The sequence below is a fragment of the Aythya fuligula genome, chromosome 1 (assembly GCF_009819795.1).
Source record: "Aythya fuligula isolate bAytFul2 chromosome 1, bAytFul2.pri, whole genome shotgun sequence".
Lineage (NCBI taxonomy): Eukaryota > Metazoa > Chordata > Aves > Anseriformes > Anatidae > Aythya > Aythya fuligula.
In genome coordinates this window covers 81,181,673-81,204,625 of record NC_045559.1, presented here as the reverse complement: position 1 = coordinate 81,204,625, position 22,953 = coordinate 81,181,673, and the positions used below count along the sequence as shown (strand labels likewise).

Genomic DNA, 22,953 nt, shown 5'->3' with positions numbered 1-22,953 from the left:
TGTTGATTCAGAAGTACATTATATTGTACTTCAACAGTAGAAAAGGTTCCTATGGAAGGTAGAAAAATGCCTAAGGAACCATCTCAAAAGCCGTAACTTGAGGCTGGGATAATGATTATAAACATGGGGCAGAGAAGTGCAAGCAGCTTGAAAAGAGAACCGAACAGGAACCATGAACCAGGAAGTCTTACTGGAAGTTCCTGATGGAAAAAAAAGGCATTAGAGAGACTAAGCTTACATTCACTCCCAGCCTTCTTAGTGTGTAAGGAAAACAACACAAAGGAATAGAACTGAGAATTACAAAGGAAAAGAGGACAGGGAGAGGAGGGATGAGATATGAAAAGACAGGAAGAAATTGAGGTAGCATCTAGTACAGGAGGAACAAAGAACACCCGTAAATGACAATAAAATCCTAGAAAAAAAAAGTTTAGAATTAAGGAGTTTTTCAATATATAAATTAGTTTATTTTCATTTAGATATAAAAGTTATAAATACAATTAATGTAAAACAGTATTTGATAAAAGAGCTCTGAAGCGGTTCATATATCTACATAAATGTGACCAAGACACGGAGGCTCTGACCCAGTGAAGATGATTTGTCATCAACAGATAGCTTGAAGAGCCACTGCTGTCCAGCTTAGCTGAAACGGTGAGTAAAGCAATGCTACTGTGGCCTTCTGAGAACAGAGAAAAATCAACTTAAATTGGAAATTATCATAGTAGCTTCAGGACACCCCAAGTTAACATAGTTTCTTTACACAGTCCTAGACAGAAAAATAATAATAATCAGATTATGAACTAAGGTTTTTTTTTTTAGTATTTCTGGATGGGTGGAGGGAATGCAGAGCCTTCAGCCAAGAACTCAGTGGAGAACAACTGGAAAACTCTGTCTTAACTCCAGCATAATGAGCAGGAAGTACATGAAGGCACAAAATAGATCCATGATTCAAGTTCTCTTCACTGACTGCTGTGCTGATGAGATCACTCTCAAGACAATGGCTCTCAAGCTAATACAGAATTGGCATCTGGGACTCGGCTTCCAGCATTTTCTAGAGCTGGTGCCCTCAGCAACAGTTCAAAATTTACAATTAAAAACAAAGTTTACACATGATTACCATCATTTTTTTTCCTGGCCATGAAACTCTGTGAAGATATTTTCTGATATTATTTTGAAAGAGCAAGTGATATTTACCACTGCAAAGACTCTGGAGAACAAAAGCAGTAAGTCTGTTTTTCAGGAGCATGAAACAGAACTTGTCTGCTGACAGTATGCAAAACTGCTAAACGCTGATTCTTGTCTTATTGGAAGGATACAGTTTTCCAGTTTCATCATGGATATGCACAATGGCCGTGAAACTGGCAAGATAATAGCTGTTCTCTACTTCAGCACACACCAGATGTGTGCACTATGAGGCTTACGTGTCAGTGTGCAGCAATTGACTCTGATGAATCAAGGCCATATGAATCAAGAAGTGTCCCATGCTGTGACCTACTGTCTCCATACTGTAGAACCCAGCATTGAAAATTAGAATAATGAAAAGGAGCTGGACTATCCGACTTAGCAGAGAATCATTCCACAGAGAAGGAGGTGTTTTTACTACAGACAATGTCTCATTCCAGCTTGTACTTGTTGAACACTATCTACAGTTGCACAGAGGCTTAACCTCAACCCTTCTCTCTTTCAGTGTTTTTACAGACAGCAAAATGCTACACAGGGCAAGGAGAGAACACATACTATAACCACCCTTCTATTTTTTTTTTCTGAATTGATCTGATCAGGAACTCAAATGAATATCGGTAGCATCATCTTCAGGGGCACTGCTTAAGATCCAAGGTATATGGACACTAAACTATTATTTTTCTAGTCCAAGCTGCAATGTGTTTCAATTAGTGGGTTAACTTCCTTAGCCTGTTTAGGCAGCAGCATGTGTTACAAGGATTCTGAAAGCAGAATCAATTCTGACAATAAAAACCATCACCAATATTCCTTGTTCTTCCACAATGAGTACAGAGACTGCTCAGTCTTGGGACAGTCTCCTAAGAAGATCTACTGTAAACCACCATAATGCTCTCCGGCCTGCTATTCGCTTTCAAATAAGCCTGCAGAAGTTTGTCCTCCAGTTCCTTTCCATCCCTGATGTGCTTTTCATTGCTCCACCTAAACTCTCGTAACAAGATGCAGGGATGGGAGTCAGTTCCACGTCTCAAGTCTGTAGTCTCTCATTCACAGGCCAATTTGCTATCAAAGCTGGAGAGTCCAATAGCAAAGGCCTGAAGAGCACAGAGAGGATAATTATAGTCCAGAGTGAACACATCTTCTGCTACACGACCGAACTGCATCACAATGTAGTCAGCTGGGGAGGAAAAAAAAGATTCAGAGACCAGCAATTTCACAGGGAAGCAAAGAAAACAAACAAATGAACAAAAGTTCAGAAGTATCTGGCAGTCCCAAATATAAGTGGTCACCGTATCCATCCTTTGTCACCAAATTGGACTTAAAATCTTTTCTCTGGGGTGACTGTGGTATTCCAGAGATTACCAAGAACCAAGGCCCACACCACTCTTTTGCTGGGTTGAAGGTGTCACATTAACTTTTCTTCCCCTGCAGGAGGCTTGCATTTGTTCCCTCTTTTGCTGGACAACAGCCTCTGCACCCATCCCAGAAAAAGTTAGGTCTTTTATAATTTTCTTGACAGCTGAGACGTCCTCAGTCATCTTGAGCTGTCTTCTTTCATCCAGTCTCCCTTCTCCAGGAAGAGTGTCCTACTCCTCCAAAACCTCTTGAAATATATTGTGCTTTCCCTGTTTGAATGACACCCCACCCCCAATTCTCCACCAGACTCTTACGGTCATTGTCATGGACAATCTGGAAGTTCTTCACTGAAGCCTGAGTGACCCTTCCATGGAAGTTCAAAACGTAGGACTGAGTATCATCATTCCAGACTGGAGCCTTGTTGTGCAACTCAATGAGGTTCTCTAAATTTTTGTTTTGCCATTTTGACAGAAGACTCTCATTTTCCTGTTTAGAATAAAAAAACATATTTATCAGATTCAGAATGGCTCTGTTTTTGAGTACTGCCTCTCTCCCATGTGCACACTGTGATTCAGTGTCATTCCCCGTTAAATAACACACAATGACAGCATTTAAACTCAGTCCTACTGAAAATATCCTGCAGGTATCAGGAAAATACTTTAATGGTTTACTAATCAAACCATTCCTTTCCACTCAAGAAGCTATTGCCATATCTCCACCCAAACACGAAAAAAAAGAGTGAGAGAAAAAGTGTGTGCATGCACAGGAAAGACAGCAATTTACAGATGACCATCAAAGTGCTGTTAGAAATCTCCTTTGTGAGACTTAAAAGCTTTCTCTGATCCTGTTGGATCCAACTTCCATTTCCAAAATTCTAAACTTTGAAATGAACAAAAAACATCTACAATTAACTACATAGTGTAAACTGCATATGCCCTGGGGTATTTCAGTATAAAGTCAAAAGGCTGCAGCAGGTGGCAAGTATGCCATAAGTAGATTAAATGTCATCCTAACGGATCAAATAAGAGGTGCACAATATGACAAATACACAGACAAATAAAAGAAATATACAAAAAGGAGAAGCAAAACAGCACATTAAATTTGAGAAAGAATTAATTACAAGGAACTGGAAATAGTGCGTGGAACACATGGCATACAATTTAATTTTAAAAGTTATGTGATAAATAAAACCCCAAATTACATAATATAAGCTAAAGCTTACAAGAAAGAGAGTCCCATATTTAATGGGAGTTCAGTTAGAATGGAAGCAAACAGAAAACCACTTTTTGTGGAGGTCTGGCTAATACGACTAAGTATTTTAGTATTGTATATGGATAGAAAAATAGGTTATTCTCAAAAATTCTCTGTTTTCCTTACACTAAAATCTGTTGTTTGGTTTAAGTTGTATCTTGACTTGTACCTTTATAAAAGTAAATAAAGATAAAAATAAACTTTAAAAAATGGCACTAACAAGCTGCATTTTGATGCAATTTTTGTTCCTGTAAAGTGGGGGCAGTATTGCTTAATCAGAGGCATCACACTACAGAGAGGAAGATAAAAACAGAGTCAATAGCCCGAGGGATTTGACAACTTTTTTGAATTGTTTTGTCTTTCAGACTTGGCTGTCATTATGCTTGCCTGCTAGCAAAGGGGTATGGAAAATGTTAGAAAAATGCAAGAAGAACCATTAAACAGTTACTGAAGAATATGGGAACACTGAAACATGAAGAATCAATGACCACCTCCAGATATAATTTTCCTGCCCGCATAATTAAATATGTTTTTCAGGTTCTCATGAGTCTAAATTTCCACTCTTGAAGGTCATTCTTCTCTGTCATCAAAAATATTCTCTTGTTCTACTTATATCCACACACAACATAGCTGCAGATGCCATTTTCTAGCTTATAACACTGATCGGGTGAATTAGTTGGCATCTGTCCTTTCTGCCACTGGTTTCCTATCACACCAAGCATAACACCCACATTTAGGGATGCCAGAAGGCATCTTCATCATACTCCTCACTATATCTTCATAAACACATCTGCAAGTTGCTTGCCAGGAACAAATGCATCTGAGAAATCCTCATATGAGAAATCCTCATTAAATACTCACAACTACATCCTTCTCATCCCACTTTCTCCCTAAAGAATCCTCACTTTCCTGGGATTCCTATAAAGATGCTGTCACCATTCTGATAAAAATGTGCTTTCTCTCTTGCTACTACACCAAAACACTGCCTTATCCATTTATTATCCATCTGTTGTAATTCCCCTACTCACTTAAAATGATGGCTTATGGGAGAGGAGAGTTTGTTCTGTGTTCATGTAACTCTCAGTGTAACAGAGTCCTATCAATGAAGAGTTATAGGTGTAACAAGATACAGTAGTCACTGCAACAGTAAATAGCATTTAGGCTAACTACAAGACAAGTAAGAATACAAACAGTATTCAAAAGGCTACAAATGAGGTGAAAGTCAAGAATAAATTAATTAACACCATTAGACTACACTGTTACTATCTAAGAGACTCATTAACAGCCATGGACAACCCTGCTCTAATGACCACTATTGTCACCAACACCCACACCTCTAAGAGAAAGTTTTAACCTCTTCCTCCAATCTGAACCATGACCCAACTTCGTAACTCACATTTTGTGGCTGGATTGGAATTCGCTTATGATTCATGTTCATTCCTGGAATGATCACAGACATTTTTCTGGGACCCTTGAATCCTAATACATTGGTTTCCTGAAATACAAGTAAAAGACATTATTTTCAGGAATGGATATACTCTGTCTCACAGAAAGACAGACAGAAAAGCTGAACTTGAATCCACATTTGTGTTGGTTTTTGGAGATTTGCTAGCTGTAACTGTGCTAGCAGTCATCTAACTCCAAATGTGTTTAATCACTGAAATAGCTCTCTTCTTCCATTTAGAGAACTGTCTCAAGACATACAGAGCACTACCTAATTTGTAGTATATCTGCATTGTCTTAATGAAACATCAACATTGAAATTAGACAAGTGCAATTTCCAGGCATAAATTTCTACATCCAAGCCAAAAGCACACTAAAATCTTGCTAGTGAGCAAGAGTTAAATATAATAAAGTATACAGATCTTTGATCTGAGACAATGATATATAGATATCACCATTTAGGCTAGATTGTTCCTAAAGAATGAATGGCATTTTTCTTGTGTTTAAGAGCATACCTACTATTTGCTGTCAAATTGTACTCTTTTATAAATGATTAAGAACAGACCCAGAAGGCAAAGTAGTCAGCATCACAGAATATTAAGGAATGGAAGGGACCTTGAAAGGTCATCTAGTCCAATCCCCCTGCCAGAGCAGGAACACCTAAATCACATCACACAGGAATGCATCCTGGCGGGTTTTGAAAGTCTCCAGAGAAGGAGACTCCACAACTTCCCTGGTCAGCCTGTTTCAGTGTTCTGTCACTCTCACCATAAAAAAGTTTTGTCTCATATTTAAGCGGAACCTCCAATGTTCCAGCTTGCACCCATTGCCCCTTGTCCTAAAGGGGCAGTTCATCCAAGCTTCAGTCTTTAGACAAGCAGACTTTTCCAGAGTACTGCAAGAGACTGCTCCAAGTAGATTGAGTATAAAAAGCAAAGGAAAAAGGTCTTTCCTGGTATTCTCAAACCATTCATTTAGTAGTGTCAACCAAAATCCAATGCTCAATTTAAAGTGTTTTATTTAAAGTGTTTTGTAACAATGTCAATGATACCTTTAAAGCTTCCAAATGCCAATTAAAAAGCCAGAATCTTTTAGAATCACTGAGCTAACAGAAGTGATACAACTTCTAATGTGCTAGAGCATTTTCACAGACACAGAATGAAGGTCTTCAGAGCTGCAATCTCTATTATTTCATTTCAGAAAACCTGTGAGCACATATGAGAACAACAGTACTGATTTTATTCATGTATAAATCTCACTAATTTCACCTATATGAAACAGTACAAAATCTGAGAAATTGACTTTATATCTTCTGCTGTACTCATTTTAACACCCTGCTCTGTTGAGTTAAATAGGGTAACAGTTTGGAGAGAAACTTTTTACAAGGGCAGGTGACAATGACAAGGGGGAACAGTTTTAAACTAAAAGAGGAGAGATTTAGGTTAGATGTTAGAAGAGAATTCTTTACTCAGAAGCTGGTAAGGCACTGGAACATGTTGTCCAGAGAAGGTGTTTGCCCCATCTCTGGAGGTGTTCAAGGTCAGGTTGGATGGGCAATCTGATCTAGTGGGTGGCATCCCTGCCTATGGTCCCTTTAAGGTCCAGCCCAACCCAAGATGTTCTATGAAATGAATAATACTGTATACAAAGATCCACTGATGATTCTGTAAGCAGGCTAGTACTGGAATTATCAAGTCATTTTTTTTCCCCTATGTGGCATTAAGATTAACAGGGAGAAAAAAATCAAGTTCCAGTAGGCTTATGCACTGTTAAATTTCTACTACTCTACCTGTGATAAAAGAAGAATTTCTCCACTTGACTGGCTTTTATTTTGTAAAGTATCTTCAATTTTCCTCAAACCTCAAGACTGGAATATGAAACAACGTGTTTTGAAAAATTTCACAGAATTCTACAGTGATGTAACTACAAGTTCATTGTTTCTATGCCTTAGACTGAGATGACCCACAAGACCAAGATCCTCTGTCTCTAGGAGGAGAGACAGTGACATAGCTTCCCCTGGAAATGTGCCCTTACTAACAACATGCTACTACTGAAATAATACCAGCTCACTTCTATTTACCAAAATGCTTTTAGTTCTGCTAAAAATAGCTCTACTTCACGAGACATTTCCAGTTCCTTTGTAGTGTCTACTGGCTGGGCAGTTCATAATATGGCTGGCTCTGAATCAAGGATATGCTGACTGGGAACATGCCTAATGTTGGGTCAGGTGACAAGTTCATCAGAACATTAGCTTGGATCTCTCTCCTCTGACTTCTTTCCCATTAAACTTGTAAAAACCTATATTTGAGGCCCCTACCCTTTATCATATCTGGCTGAAATTGGTTAGTTAGTTCAAAAGTTAAATGAGGGAAGATGTAGGCAGCATGATTTTGTGAGTCCCATTTCCTTAGTAATCAAGCTACAAAAAAGAAGAAGGGCATAAAAGGGAAGAGGCACTACTTACATAATAGATAGCTGCAAGCTCCTGTCGAGTACGGGCCTTTTCCAATACGCCTTGTGCCTTGATGGGGCTAATTCCATGGTCATAGACCGTAAATTTAGTTCCCATGAGGTTTGACCTAATATTAGGTTATGGACAGACAGAAAAAGAAAGAGGCATTAGTGGATTTTTTTTTTTTTAATCATCTGAACGCATGTGTGCAGCACAGAGAAAATACATGCCTCTGGTCATCGGCTTTGTCCACAGTCAACTCAGTAAGGAATTTCAGTTCCATTGTAAACCAAGCATGTAACCTGTACTGGAAAAGCCCTGAGCCAGAATTTCTCCAAATTCTAAATTATCATTGTGAATGGTAACTCTAAAGGAGCCTTGCCAACCCAGGTGAGTACACATCACATTAAGCAGGAACAGGTGAATACATTCTCTGAATTGATATCAAATTGATGTTTTTAACTCCAAATAAACATGTAAATTCTACCTCTCCTATTGCAGAAGATGTACATTTGTCCATAGTTTTTTCTGTGGTTCTCACCTGAGTTTTCCAATGAAACTTTCCCCTTCCCGGGATAAATCAGTTGGGTCAACTGATATGAGGTAATTGGACGTTTTGCTCTTTTTTCGTTTTCTCCCTGCAAGAAGGAATGTCTAGAAATACAAAACTTTGATCAAGACTGGTGTTTTGAAAGAATGCAGAAACACTGCTATCCAAACTGTTACGCCTCCGTTTTTTGTTCTATACTGTTATTACTGTCTCCATAATTATCTGTTTCACAAGTACACAGCCTGAAATCCTGTTCTTCCAATCATCTCACTCAACAGTCTGGATATAATGCAACTGCCTTTTCTAGTTTTTCCTCTGTTTCTTCTCAACAGCCCAATCTCTTTGCTTTTCTTTATCCCTGACATTTTTATACTTTATTTCATCTTTCATTGTATTATGGCTTCTAAACTTGCCAACATCCTCCTTAGTGTCTTGGCCAAATATAAACTGTCCTCATCTACATGCTGTCTCTCCTTGGTTTCTGGTGTCTTACTGATTTATGCACTGCTCTCTGTTACACCAAAAATATTATGTGGTAGGAGTACAATAGCCAAGCCAAGATACTGTGTGCTGCTTCCGATACCTTTCTGTTGTCATCCCTTTCCAGATGCATGTAATAAGTAGGGAAGAGGCCTCGGTCCATTCCCTTCTTATCTCTAGTGATTCGACATTTGATTGTAATACCACGGGGTGCAGGGCGTAATGCAAAATCCTCCAAGTTCTCTACTTCTCCCAGATGTGCAACTGCCTGAGGGGATGGACTACAGGAAGCACCTGTTTCCTGTGGAAAGAACCATCATATTAGCAAACCAGTATCAGATCAGAGGCTCTGGTATTCCCCAGGAAAAGAAAGGCCTGTTGAAACAGAAGATCTCATGCCTCTAGAATATATTTGGGAAAGGAAAGCTGAATGAAAAAACACTTGTGTTTCTCTGAAGAAAGTGACTAAAGACTATTTACGCTGAGTAGTCTAACCCTCCAAGGGGAGGAGAGAAAAAGTAGTCATGAACTAGAGAAAAAGTGGATTACTAGGAATAGGGAAATAGGTTGATATACCATAAACATTCTAATCAAACAGCCTCTCTGCTTTTAGACCTTCAAACACTCTGTGGGAAATAAAGCAGCATGATGAACTGGACTGATGGATGCTGCAATAAGACAAAGTACTTTCTGCAACTGAATTGAGCACTAAGCTTATGTTGGTTTGGAAAACCAGCAAAAACAGAGCAAGATGACAGTGGAACCTTCCCAACTAAATGCTGGAGGAGCCTTGGAGCAATGCATATAGTCAGGATACAAGCTATGGTCACCAAAGGAACCAGAATTCTAGTGGAAATCTGGTATCACTTATTAAAGTCATTTTTCTTAGAGGTAGCTGAATCCTGTAGCTTATAGAACCCAGGGCATTCTTTGTCTGACTGGGCCTAGGAGATGAGGTTGATGGTTTACTCCTTTCACCAGGTCCAGACAGCAGAAAGTCTGTGTGAGTACACACATACAGGCACACACTTGAAATTCGCTAGTGGTTCTCACCCACCCCTTGTGGCACCCCCACAAGTCATCTCCAGCAATTGGTACCCATACCCCAGTCACTCAAGTTACCAGAAACCAGACCTCTTGTATTACTCACTGGCAGTGCAGCACATTATACACCCAGTCACCTCACAAGCATACTCATGTTGGTCTCTTGAATAGTAGCGCAGACTTAAGTACAGACCTGTGCGGTGCCAGGAGTTGGACTTGATGATCCTTATGGGTCCCTTCCAACTCAGGATATTCTATGATTCTATGACTCTACATCCAGGATTGCTGCAGACTTTTATCCCCTCCCTTTACTTCCTGTTTTCCCATGCATGTTGCTCCTTGATCCACCTTGCTTCCCCCCCCTTGTGTCCCTTCCTCTAATCACCCTATAAATTTTGTATAATCCCAGAATTTTTTGTGTTCCATTGCAAAATTCTATTCACCGTTGCATCCCACATTAAAATTTATAATCCTTCAAGCAGACTAGTGGATTTTGAGCTGGAGACAATCTTTCTCCTTTGAGCATCATAGGGGTAGCTGATTCAGTGTGTTCTGTTCTTCACTGATTAGGTTACTTGGGTTGGGTTCCTCCGCCCATCATTGTTCCTTTGATCATTACTAGGTCTTTGTGTTTAACTCAGGGAGCCTTCTGTTAGATAATCTGATAATCTTGTCCTTCCCCTGACTTCAGGGATTAATGACAGCTCCAAATACTGTATTTTCACCCAGTACTAAAATGGTTAGTAAGTCAAAATCAAGCACGTACCCAGCCCTTATCAGAAACTGATTTCAAAACACCTACTGCAAAGGATTTCTCACTGGTTGCAGAACTAGGCCTCTCAGATTCAGGATGTGGTGAATGAGATGCTGGTCTCTTACTAGCTTCTTCCTCTTCTTCCGTGTCCTCCTCATCAAAATTCAAACTGCCTGAAATTCCTGTCAGAACATAGGATCAAGCAAGTAACCTTTGAAAGAAGGTGTCATAAGATCAGGATATCACTAATTCACATAAGACCCTTACATAACTATCCTGTTCTGTCTCTTCAATTAATTTCTGTTTTTCCAATGCTGATTTTCTTCATGCTATAATGTTTCCTGAGCTTTGAAATTCAAACCAGTGGTGACATTTTACAGCTGACAGTGCGCAGCTGATTAAGCTTTTATTAATGCATATTTTACATGATATAGCACGTTTAGCATATGCTACCATTGAATTAAATTTTGCCTATTTTTATGCAGAAAAGCTCTCCGTGCTTTAAGAACAAAAAAGACAATCCAGCTCAATAGGGTGAAACCTACCCTGCAGCTTGGACTCTACAGAGTTTACATCCTTTACTATTTCCCCTTAGTATTACAGACACTGAAATGGAGTATGGTACTTCTTCAACTAGATGCTTTCCTGTTCTTACATCAGTAGCAGAAACTCAGGTTTGTTAAATACTACTAATGATTTGATTTTCAGAATGGAAATAGAATTGTCCCAGTATTTATTTATTTAATCTTAAACCAAGCACAGTTATGTAGGGATGACTGGGTATATAACAAAAGTAACTCTGAATAAAGACTACATCAGAACACATCGCTATTTGGTGTTTCCTTTTACTTGGTGTTATATCATTGTTATATATCATTGTTAGTCTCCTCAACAGTTAAATTACAACATTACTGTTTTTAGAAGGTTCTGCTGTTGTAAAAATACTCAAGCATTTTGTATATCGTATCCAGATATATCTGGACTAAAAACACCCCGAACTTTAGCAAGATGTGAAGTATAATGTTTTGTCACCAAAAGAAATCTTAGATTTTTTTTTTAGAAAGGCCAGAAAATTATAAAGCATATTGTCATATTCAAATTAACAACAGAAAAAGAAACTGCAGATCTGCATTTCTACATGCTGTAGAATCTACTAGCTCTGCTTGTAAGAGGAAGATCCTACAGACATTTGTTTAATGATTTCTTAAATGCTACTGAAAAAAAAATTACAAGTAGAAGAGTCCTGAAAAAGACCTCTGCCCATTATCAACTCTTACCTCGTTTCTCTAAGATTTCTTGCAGATCTGGCTTGACGGATGTTTCTGTTAGAGACTGTCCATCCTTTTCCTCATCTGCATTGTCTTCTGTTATGGAAGATCCAACAGAGAGAGTTTGGAGCTTGGTTCCTACATCTTGCACTTCTGATTTCAGGAAAGCAGCTGGTCCATCAATGCCTTCAGGCCAAAATGAAAGAGAATGCAAAAGCCTCATTTTTACAGGTAAATACATTTCCCAGGATGGATGGTTTCTATTTCACCTCCCCTAGCTCAAGCATCCCTTTAAAGTACTGAAGTATTCTTATTTACTTCAACTTTTGTCAGACCTGGGAGGAGCCAGGCCTGACTGTGGTACAGATCCCCTGTCACTTTAAACATGTCAGGCATAAGCTTCTCCATTTGTAAGTCATTGCATATACTTTTTTTCAAGGACTCAAGCAATTAAGATGAGCAGTATTTGTCATGCACATTGGTACTTTTCAATATATTTATGGATAACTACTCTTTCCAACTCCTTGTTTGTAAGAAGTTGTATTGAGTGAGTGCTCTACAGTGAGCATCACAGATCAATCTGATAAAAAGCATCCACAGCTACAAGCTTAACAAACTGACCTTCCTCTTCTCCAGACTAAATAACACCAGTTCCCTTGGCCATTCCTCATAGAACTTGTGTTCCAGGCCCTTCACCAGCTTCATAGCCCTTCTCTGGACACGCTCCAGGGCCTCGATGTCCTTCTTGTAGTGAGGAGCCCAAAACTGAACAAAGTACTTCAGGTGTGACCTCACCAGAGCAGAGTACAGGGGGACGATCACCTCCCTGCTCCTGCTGGCTGCACTATTCTGATGCAAGTCAGGATGCCGTTGGACTTCTTGGCCACCTGGGCACACTGCTGGCTCATGTTTAGCTGAGCATCAACCAGCACCCCCAGGTCCTTTTCCTCTGCACAGCTTTCCAGCCCTCTGCCCCAACCCTGTAGCATTGCATAGAGTTGTTGTGACCGAAGTTCAGGACCTGGCACTTAGCCATGCTGAACTTCATCCTGTTAGCCTATGGCCATCTATCCAACCTGTCCAGGTCCCTCTGCAGGGCTTTCCTATCCTCTGGCAGATCGACACTTCCCCCAACTTGGTGTCATCTGCAAACTCACTGAGGGTGCACTCAATTCTCTCATCCAAATCATCAATGAAGATATTAAAGAGAATGGACCCCAACAATGACCCCTGGAGAACACCACTGGTGACCGGTCGCCATCTGGATTTCACCCCATTCACCACCACTCTCTTGGCCCGGCCATCCAGCCAGTTTTTAACCCAGCGAAGAGTGTACCTGTCCAAGACCCCAATTTAATATCCACATTAGCAAGTCTCCAGTGATCAGGGACCTCTCTGCTGATAGGCTATTGATAGATGATGGAAAGCAGCTTGGCCAACACATCTGCCAGCTCCCTCAGCACCCTCAGGTGGAACCCATCTGGCCCCATGGACTTGTGACAGTCCAGGCGGAGCAGCAGGTCTCTAACTGTTTCCACCTGAACTGTGGGGGGTTTGTTCTGCTTCCTGTCCCAGACTTCCAGGTTGGGAGGCTGAGGAACCCAAGGATAACTGGTCTGACTATTAATAAACAGATGTAAAGAAGGCACTGAGAATCTTTGTGCTTTCCTTATCCTCAGTAGTCCTGTTCCCCACCGTGCCCAGTAAAAGATGGAGATTCTCCTTGGTCCTCCTCTTATTGTTAATATATTTGTAAGAACATTTTTTGTTATCTTACCATAGTGGTCAGGTTGAGCTCATGTTGGGCTTTAGCCTTTCTGATTTTTTCCCCTGCATGTGCTGACAACCTCCTTGTACTCTCCCTGAGTTGCCTGTTCCTTCTTCCACTGGACATAAACTCTCTTTTTCTCCTGGATGTTCAACAGAAGTTCCCTTTTCAGCCACACCATTCTTCTTCCCCACTGGCTCATCTTGTGGCACACAGGGACAGCCTGTCTCCTGTGCCTTTAAGACTTCCTTTTTGAGGAGTATCCAGCCTTCCTGGACCCCTCTCCCCGTTGGGTCTGACTCCCAAGAGTCATTTGTTTGCGCTGAAGAAACGTCAGAACTAGGTACGCTAGTGAGGGAGTAGTAAATTTCATTTTTTCTTGTAGTTTCAGTACTACTGAAGTTTCTTAACTTTGAATGTCTATCAGTCTTTCACTTCCTCTCTTCCTCTCTCCCCATTTAAAGCTGTCCTTCTTCAGATTTCCCCAACCTGATTTTAAACATGTAAATGCTACATCACCACTCTCCTCCTCATCCCATGATTGTGAAAGACCTTGAAACCAAGGAAAACATTTAAAAGACAGGATCTCACGGGATATCATATGTGATCTTCAAATTAGGTAACATTGGTTTAAATTCTACTCTGCAAATTAATTCCCTATTAATCTAACAGTGGTATTATAACATCCTGCATTAGTATGCATCTCAAAACCTATTTGCTGTTACTTTCTTGATAGCCTGACAGGATCTTGGCTCTCATAAACTACTTCCTGACATTTCTACTGCAATGTAGGGCTTCCACATCCAGTCATATCCAATCTTGAGATGGAGCATACATTGATTCTCTGAAAGACAGTAAAGGCAGCCACCACTGGACTATTCTCTTTTCTTTATCCTACTGCTTCAGAAAACTCTCTTACTCTGTATTTGTAGCTCCCTGCCAATATAGAAGTTCCTAGCCCATCTACACTTCTTTTTAGCTAAACACAAGTGAGAGCGTACTGAAAGGCAGCTGTCACAAAATTCAAGGTAAGTTTTTTACTTGTTTATACAGTTCAATATTTCTCTACTATATTAATAATACAGTTGTACTTGTGTACATAAAAAAGGCGTGACCAATCTTATTTATTGCTTGACCACTGTCACACCAAAGTAGGTCACCACATGTGACATAAAATGTATGTGCTGGCATTTTGAGGAACATCATTGCAATTTGGTTGATTACTTACCATGTAACATAACATCACTGTGGAACGGGGTAGGAGTTTCTACTAAAGGAGTCTGTTCCTCGCATCCTTTGGGCTTTGGCCTGCGCGGCTTTGCCTCAGGATTTGGCTGTACCATCAAGGGATCAAGACGTTTCTTCCTCTGCTTCTTCTCTAGAAGAGCTCTCTGAAATAAAGAAAAACATGAAATAGGAATGAGTAACCACATCCAGAGAGGAAGTGCCTCAGCCACTGGTAATGACATGCTAGTGGATCTACAATCAACCTAAAATGCACTTGCAAACTTTTACAAAAATCCTAGATAAATGCACCACAGTGTCTTGGAGCGAGATACTCCAAAGCCTTTGGTTCTCCATCAGTGACTGATGGGTGATGAGGACACCTGCTTATTTTCTGATCTATCCTGAGACCATCAATAGATAATTATAATTCCTTTTCACAGATAATTTTAACTCCATTAATTCCATTCCTCCTAACTCCTGCAGTAAAAACTGCAGCAACCCTTTAAATCAGACAAATGCAGTAGTCACTTAGACACTTCATATAGTAATGTTGCAACATACAGCATATTCTGTCAATTTTATTACTCCATGCTTAAGCTAACAGAACAGACCAAACAGCACACAAGGACTCTCCATTTGCTGCACTATAGTTACAATTGGACTAGATGTTCTGTCTTTTAGGACAACTTCCCTCGTATACAGGAAATATATAGTTTATCCTCACTGGTTTGTACAATTAAACTAACATTGACAACCAAGATTATCAGCAAGATTAACACCAAGATTATCAGAGTAAAAATAAGAGCCCATGACCTATTAATTACATGGTAATTAAGCCTTCCATTATATTAGCATACAATTTCTAAACATCCTTAACAAGGGCTTATTCTGCCACTGCAGTTATAAATGCTGTCACAATGCAGTAAAAGCAGGTCAGTACTTGCAAAGGAAATGGCTTTTGTGAAAAGGCTATCATCTAACAGGGAGAACTCAGACAGCTCCCAGAAACAGATGTTTCAAGATAAAACAGAGGAGGAAATAAACAAACAAACAAAAAAACACCCAGTCATTAAAATAAGACTGATTTAGTAATAGGAAAAGATCTACCTTGTAAAATATTTCTGTGTAATTCAGGATTGAAAGGAAATAACTTTATATCCATAAGTGGATGTTAAAAATAAAACTTTTTTCTAAAAATAATTTCTTCACCAAGTGCTTCTCAGTTAAGGATCCAAGTATCCAACAGATAAATAGTAACAACAACTCAACTCACTTGAGACTAATGTTTTTGGAATCTTTTCCTGCTACACTTTTTCTCTCTCTTGTTGGAACTTTTCTCTCCTGTTAGGCTTTTTATCTCAAGTGAGGACAGTTTCTGAGGCAACCTCTCCCTGAAAGGTTCCAACACAACTTGGTCCTTTATTCTTTCTTTCTGCTTTTCAAGTTATTTTCTCCAAAATATGTACTTTTTTAAATTCGTGATTTCACTTTGAAGACTAGATAGTAATACAGGTATCACTCATTACTGCAAAAGTATTTGCACAGATTGTCCTGCACAGCAAAAAATACATAGAATTACAAAGAGATTATCAGACTGGTCTAGAGAAAAGGAAGAAAAACAAGCAGTAAAGTAGAATTCTTAGAAAATGCTCAGTCATCACAGGTCAGAATATTTTCTCTACAAGCATAGTCAAATTGTCCAGAAGAATTCAAATATTTTTAAAATTATTATTTTAAATTAATGCTAAGTGAAAATTAAAAATACATCTGTAATATTTTCTAAATCTGTAATAGTTGACATAAAAGGAGTCGGGAAAAACTGGAATAAAAAAATAAAATAAAAATTTGAAAAAACTGTTGCCGAGGCTTTTCTACATGGCAAATACACAATTAGAAAAAACAAACAAACAAACAAACAAAAAACACATTCTAAAGGCAGTAAGAAAGTACATAGCTTGAAACTATTATTGGGATCAGTATGGAATATAATAATTTTTAGAGTTACTAAACTGATTATTCTATTAGATCATTTAAAAAATAATAATAATTTATAATAATAATTTACTACTTACCTGTCTATAAATTTATTTTCTTATTATAGTAAATTCTGCTTCATTAATGACTTTCTGGGGACTCACCAATCTAACAGGGCAATAGGCTCATACTGAAACATATACTTTATTGCTGGTATATGTGACCAACCTTCTTTTCACAAGAACTTCAAGATAACCAAAATGATGAAACTTGATAGTAATTTCATTTGTTTTTAAAAGGTTTCTTTCTACTGCTTTGCTTATTGAGATGAAAATCTACAAGCTCATTGAAGAGATTGTTAGTAACAGTTCCTTCTCCATGCACAAGGTGGCAAAGCAGCATTACCTTCAGCACTGTGTGCTCTTAGACTTGTTCCACTAAGATGAAATCTAAAAAAACAAGCTGTATTTTGTTTCCTTTTGTCTACTAAGTGGCCTTTTCCTCTAACTCTGAGTCACAGTAAAAACGCATATAGCATTACAACAACAAAAAAAAATAAAATCAGATAGTTCATGAACAGAACACAGGAACATTTAATCCATTAAATAAATAACAGACGCCAAGTATTGTGATTCATTCAGGATTTTGTGAACTCCACATATTAAGTATTTTCAGAAGCATTTTCTTTGCACCATAGAAAAGCACAACATCAGGACAGAGGATGACTGAACCATCACAAACCATCAACTCTGGTTCTAATGAGTTTCCAACGTGCTGCCTAAGAAGTCAGATGCATTAGATGAATACATCATATCAGACTAATAAGAGAAGCAGTTTGGTACTCTTCCTATCAGTACGATGAACAGAAAGATTGTACGCAAGAAGGCTTCAATCACTTCACTCTTGAAGATGCAATATCATACTATTTATTATTTGGCATGGTCCCACCTTAGCAGGCCACATGGGATGGATCCTAGCACTGCGACATCCTCCCCTCTCTTCCAGCTCCTCCTCAGTTCATACTGAGACACCAGGGACAATGCTAGTGATGATGGCATTAATTAAAAACTTGGTGTCAATAATACCAAACTAAGCACATTCAGAAATATGCCTTCAGCTTCACCCTATGCATCCACGGAGAGGTGGCAGCACCACAGTTTTGAGCTTCAGGTGCCTGAAAAGAAACATGTTCTATTGCTGGGGAAGTAAACGCTGTCTGAGAAGTCACCCACTCTCTCCTCATGGAAAAGGCAGTAGTCTAGACAAAAGCATCCTGTTAGACAGACCTGGCCCACAGATGGATCTTGATGTCAAGCATTGTTATAAATAACACTTCATTGCAATTACAGGGTTTCCAAATCCCTCTTAAAGATGGATGAGAAACACAAATCTTTGCTGTGACAAATGCTTATTCCAGAGTCTTTGTGTGGTCAAAGATGATAAACATGATTCTACTGTATTTTGCAAAAACAACCTGTAATTTTTATCTCAGTTCCTACAAACATTTGAAATTGATCAAGTGTGCTATCAGCTACAACCAGCAATGACCATCGTCTCTGATACTGATTTGCCATTGACCTCTATTTCTTCAGAAAGCATGGTACTTACTACTCATGTAAAAGATAGAAGTAGACTTTCAAAGTTAACATTGAAACCTAAAAATACAATCCTAAATGAGAGACTGTTAGCATTTCTCAGCAAATCTCAATTGCAAGCTGCAGTGGAGCTCAGGTGTTAAAATACATTTTACTAAAACTTTCTAGCTATCATTTTTTGAAGATTGCAATCAATAAAATCAAAAAAGCCTGAAATAAAATTGCAGAAGTGTATGAATTCTATAAAATCACTTCTTCATTGTTTAACTGACAGCTGCTCCAAGGAAATCCCGCCCATCCCAGCAGCTTTGTTTTGGTGGAACAGTGCTGTATCTCCACGGCAATGTCTGAAACTGGCATACATTGACCACAGTATTGAACACGAAGAGCCAATAGCCACTGCCAGCTCATGACCCAAGACAACAATTCTGAAATGGACATCAAGGTTCATCACCAAGCAGTAAGACCATCTTTAGTCTGGGAACTTCTTACTGAATGGCACTGGGCATTATGTGTCTTTTTTTTTTTTTTTTCTCCCAGTAAGTATTACTGAAAAGCTTACAGGTAAAAGGGTCATTGTAGCTTCTACAGTTACGACCAAAGATCATTTTTACTCCCTAATCTGTGGTGTTTTAGGTAACAGCCTACATATGTACTGAGATAAAGTTGGTAATAAATCTAACGTCTGAAATCAAAGCTAAATAGATTAGAACTAACAAACAAGTTTTGGTAAAGTGGGCTACTAATCAATACATCAGTTCCCCAAAGAGTGTTATGTCTGGATTTAAAGATCCTCAGCTAAGAGACAGCATTTCTAAAAAACATACTTTAAAGTTCTACCTAGATTAATTTAATGTAATATGGTGATTTCTGTTTCATGTGGAATAGGCAGCTAGATAAGTATAATAATTTCAAAACTTCTAACCTATAGAGAAGCATTTGAAATTTCAGAGGATGCACACTTTATTGCTTTCATGAGTAGCTAATCAAGGCATCCAGCAAATAACACTCACATGCTTTAAAAATTAAGACATAAATCCTAATATCTGATAAATGCTTGGCTGCATTTGATTTTATTTAGTTACTTATTTTTAGGAAATGAAAAAAGAAATAGAGATATGCTGGAAATCTCTTTCAACAACAGTATTAAGCAGATCATTCTATAGCTTAGGGAACACATCTCTTTCACTTTGAGGTCATTCCCTACAGTCTTCCAACCTTTTTATTCATTCCTCCCTTTTGGTGACTCAATCCCAATGAAATGAGAAGGACATGTGGAAAAGTAAATGTATCAAAGAAATCAAACCTACAAGCCATAGCAATGTTGACTAACAAAAACCAGGCGAATCTTTAAAGAAAAATGTTAGAAATCAGTTCTGTTTATATTCTTCAGACTAAACATTTTTAATCACTTCACTCCCAGTTCTCAAGTCTCTGTGACACTGTGAATTCACATAAAACCTTGCATATAGCAACTCAAGTTAAAGAATGTGGACAGGGTTCACTGTTGCTGTACACCTTATGTAGTTCTGAGCAAAAAATTACACAGTAAATGACAACAGGCTGGGAAATCAAGAGGAAAAATGAGGGAGAGGAAGGAAGAGAAAAAGGAAACAAGCACTTTAACCTCCTCCCTTCCTACAACGAGATAGCTAATGTTGGTTTTCCTGTACTTATTTTTGCCAGCTTGTGCACAATCATTTACCTGATTCTCTAGTTTCAGTTGTCGTAGTTTCATGCCTTCATCCTCAAAAATGCTGCGAAAGTGAAAGAAACAAACAATTGTTACTAGAAAACAGTTTGCATTATAAGAACATGACATTCATAGACCGCAACATAACTGTCAAGATTTTTTTTTTTTTAAAAAAAGAAAAGCATAATTTCTATCCCACAGAAAAGCCAAGCCACCAGGCATTATAAAAGAAACATACTTCATGTTCTGTCACAAACAAGACCAGCCTGTGATTTAGTCACTTTAGTAAACTGTTCTGAAAACATTTTGTAAGCCAAAAGAAATTTCATTACTCATAGACAGATAACGAGCCACTGCTGAGGTGGGCTTTGAGACAGGACAATTCAGTATAGTTCTTTATCCTTCATAAAATACCCAATTCCAAACTAAATCAAAAAGTTGAGGCTTTGTCTTGGGTCAACCCTGAATTATTTACTTCTCCTACCAGACTTCCTAGAACTACTGTTAACACCTGTAAATGTATGCAACACCTGAAATTAATTCCCACAGACAAAAGAAAAAGTAATTTCCCTACTTATTTTATAACCAATTTTCATAAGAACTTTGGGTTTTGTTTCTAAGTTGTGTTTCATATAGAAACTTTTCCTTTTGTAGGATAATGAATTATTACATAAACTGCAATTTAGAGCAGTTAACCCTACAAAGAAAAAAAGTTAATTGACAAGCACATATTCTGCCTACCACAGTTGTGTGCTTTCCTCCTACACAGCTTTGACGAAGACGTCTCTTGAAGTGAGACAACTTTAATACTGCAGTAAAAAGTCACTTACTACAAGAAACAGATAGGCATTATGTATTTATTATGGTATGCAGAAAAGCAGGACTAGCCAACATTAAAATTTAAACAGGAAATTTTGTCTGGTCTAGGTACACAGAAATGACCAGTGATGTGAAGTCACAAGCTGGCAGACAGTGCTGAATGTAACTTCAAAAAGGAAAAATCAGAGAAAGAAATGGCATGTGTGTGTTCGCAAAAGTATGCAAAAAATGCATGTGTGTTTGTAAAAGTAGGAAAAAAAAAAAAAAAGCATGCAAACATGAAGTATGGATGTACATAGTGCTAACAAGTAGAAAAGCCTCAGTCTAATTAACCCATAGAGAATCCACACTTGACTCAACTTCCAGGCAAGTGAGGAAGTTAAGTCAAATGAGGCCGAAGTCCTTACAGACAGACAACCCTGACCAACATTGGTCCTGTTCTGGAAGGCAGAAACATGCAGAGAAAGAAGTTTTGTATGAGCACACCATAAACAACAGCTTATGTACCCTAAAGCTGATGCTTACTGCCCAACTAAAGGTATTTTAGAAGAAGTTACCAATCCCATTGTTTTTTACTTTGCAGTTTTCCTGATTTCTAGATTTTTTTTTTTCCTTGATGTATTTTACATACCATCACATAATGGCTCTAGGACCCTGGAAACACCTTGATTATAAAAACTGACCTTACTCCTTATTCAAGCCAGTAATAGCTAGCACCTTGGATTCAAAGGCAATGTGGAGGGGCTGGAAAAATTGATGTCTTTCTTGAAGAGTGATGGAGAGCTACTGAGTGTCCCCACAGCAACATTTACAGTAATACACTCATCTCCATCTCAAAACAGCCACAATTTGAAAAGAAACAGAGACATATCTATTGAATGCAGAGAGATATATTAGTTGCCACATGAAACTACAACAAAAAATATGAAATGTTTTTTATTTAAAGCATAGGTGATGGAAAAGGCCACTTTTGGCATAACCAGAAAAGGTACTTGAAGGAAAAAAAAAAAAAGAAAAAGAAAAAGCAGTGAAAATTAAAAATCTTTCTTTTTATATGCCAAATGTCTTAAAATATGGATGACATAAGTTAAATTCTGTAAAGAGTTTGTCATAAAGCAATCAATATAGCTCTCATCAATTTTTACTAATATGTGGACATATTCTTATATAAAATTAGAAACAAATACGAAGTTGTACTGCGTTGATACAAATGACTGTCTGTATTTTTATTGCTTTTCCTAACAGAAAATAAGCCCATAGCAATTTGAGTCTCTTCTTCAGAAAAACAAGCAGCACTACTTATAAAAACAAGGTTCTAAGTTTTCATTTTTACCTGTATGACAATAAAACACTGGAATACTAGGTCATGCACATGAGACTTGTGGATATCCTCAATTAATATTATTTACTTTGTATTTTTAATTTATTTTCTACCCACATTGGAATAAAGTTATGTAACTTCAAAGACAGGTCTGAAGACTATTGGAAGAGGAAGGACCATGATGCAGACTACGTAACCCCTCACCTTTGGCCACTTAGTTGAGACTTTAAAGGGGTTTAAATACATAAAGGTTTTAACAGGTCACAAAACTTTAGAAAACAAAAGACAAGAGAGTGTTCTTTTTTACTCTTTACTATTAAACACAGACTTAAATCACCTTATAGCAGGCAACAAAATGAGCAGCCTTCAATCTTCTCCATTAAAAAATGTAAGGATTTACATAAGGATCAAAATAAAATAAAATAAAATAAAATAATAAAAACAAAACAAAACAAAAACAAGAGCACTGGGATACTATAAATAGTAGCTAAAAATGTTACACAATTCTTATTTACTCCTGCAACATTCCCTCCAGCACTTAGTCATCAGAAAAGTATAACACAGTAACCACGCAAAAGAACTTTCTTTCCCCACTTCCATTCCAACTTTTTTTTCTAACCACCACAGTGAAATTGGTGTTGTTACAAACCTTGCCAGAAAAGGCTGTGCAAGAGTTCACTCCACAGCTCATCACTAAGGAATGCAAGCAGTGTGCTAACACAGCTGCAGGCTTCAAACGGGAAGCCTTCCGATGGACATGCCCACACAAAACCACTGTGCTT

The 22,953-nt window shown here is 38.2% G+C and overlaps 1 protein-coding gene across 2 annotated transcripts in view; it reads right to left on the bottom strand.

Annotated features, from left to right (window-relative positions):
- Nucleotides 1–1,124: 1,124 nt before the first annotated feature.
- TULP3 (TUB like protein 3) overlaps nt 1,125–22,953 on the bottom strand; it is a 34,286-nt gene continuing 12,457 nt past the window's right edge. For both annotated transcript variants that reach the window (XM_032191063.1, XM_032191072.1), the window contains exons 2-11: nt 20,044–20,095; nt 14,771–14,933; nt 11,784–11,960; nt 10,555–10,688; nt 8,812–9,009; nt 8,220–8,332; nt 7,691–7,805; nt 5,180–5,278; nt 2,847–3,018; nt 1,125–2,353 (exon numbers count right to left, since the gene is read on the bottom strand). In XM_032191063.1, the coding sequence (XP_032046954.1) occupies nt 2,220–2,353; nt 2,847–3,018; nt 5,180–5,278; nt 7,691–7,805; nt 8,220–8,332; nt 8,812–9,009; nt 10,555–10,688; nt 11,784–11,960; nt 14,771–14,933; nt 20,044–20,095 (1,357 nt within the window). In that variant the 3' untranslated portion in view covers nt 1,125–2,219. The remainder of the gene's footprint in view (nt 2,354–2,846; nt 3,019–5,179; nt 5,279–7,690; nt 7,806–8,219; nt 8,333–8,811; nt 9,010–10,554; nt 10,689–11,783; nt 11,961–14,770; nt 14,934–20,043; nt 20,096–22,953) is intronic.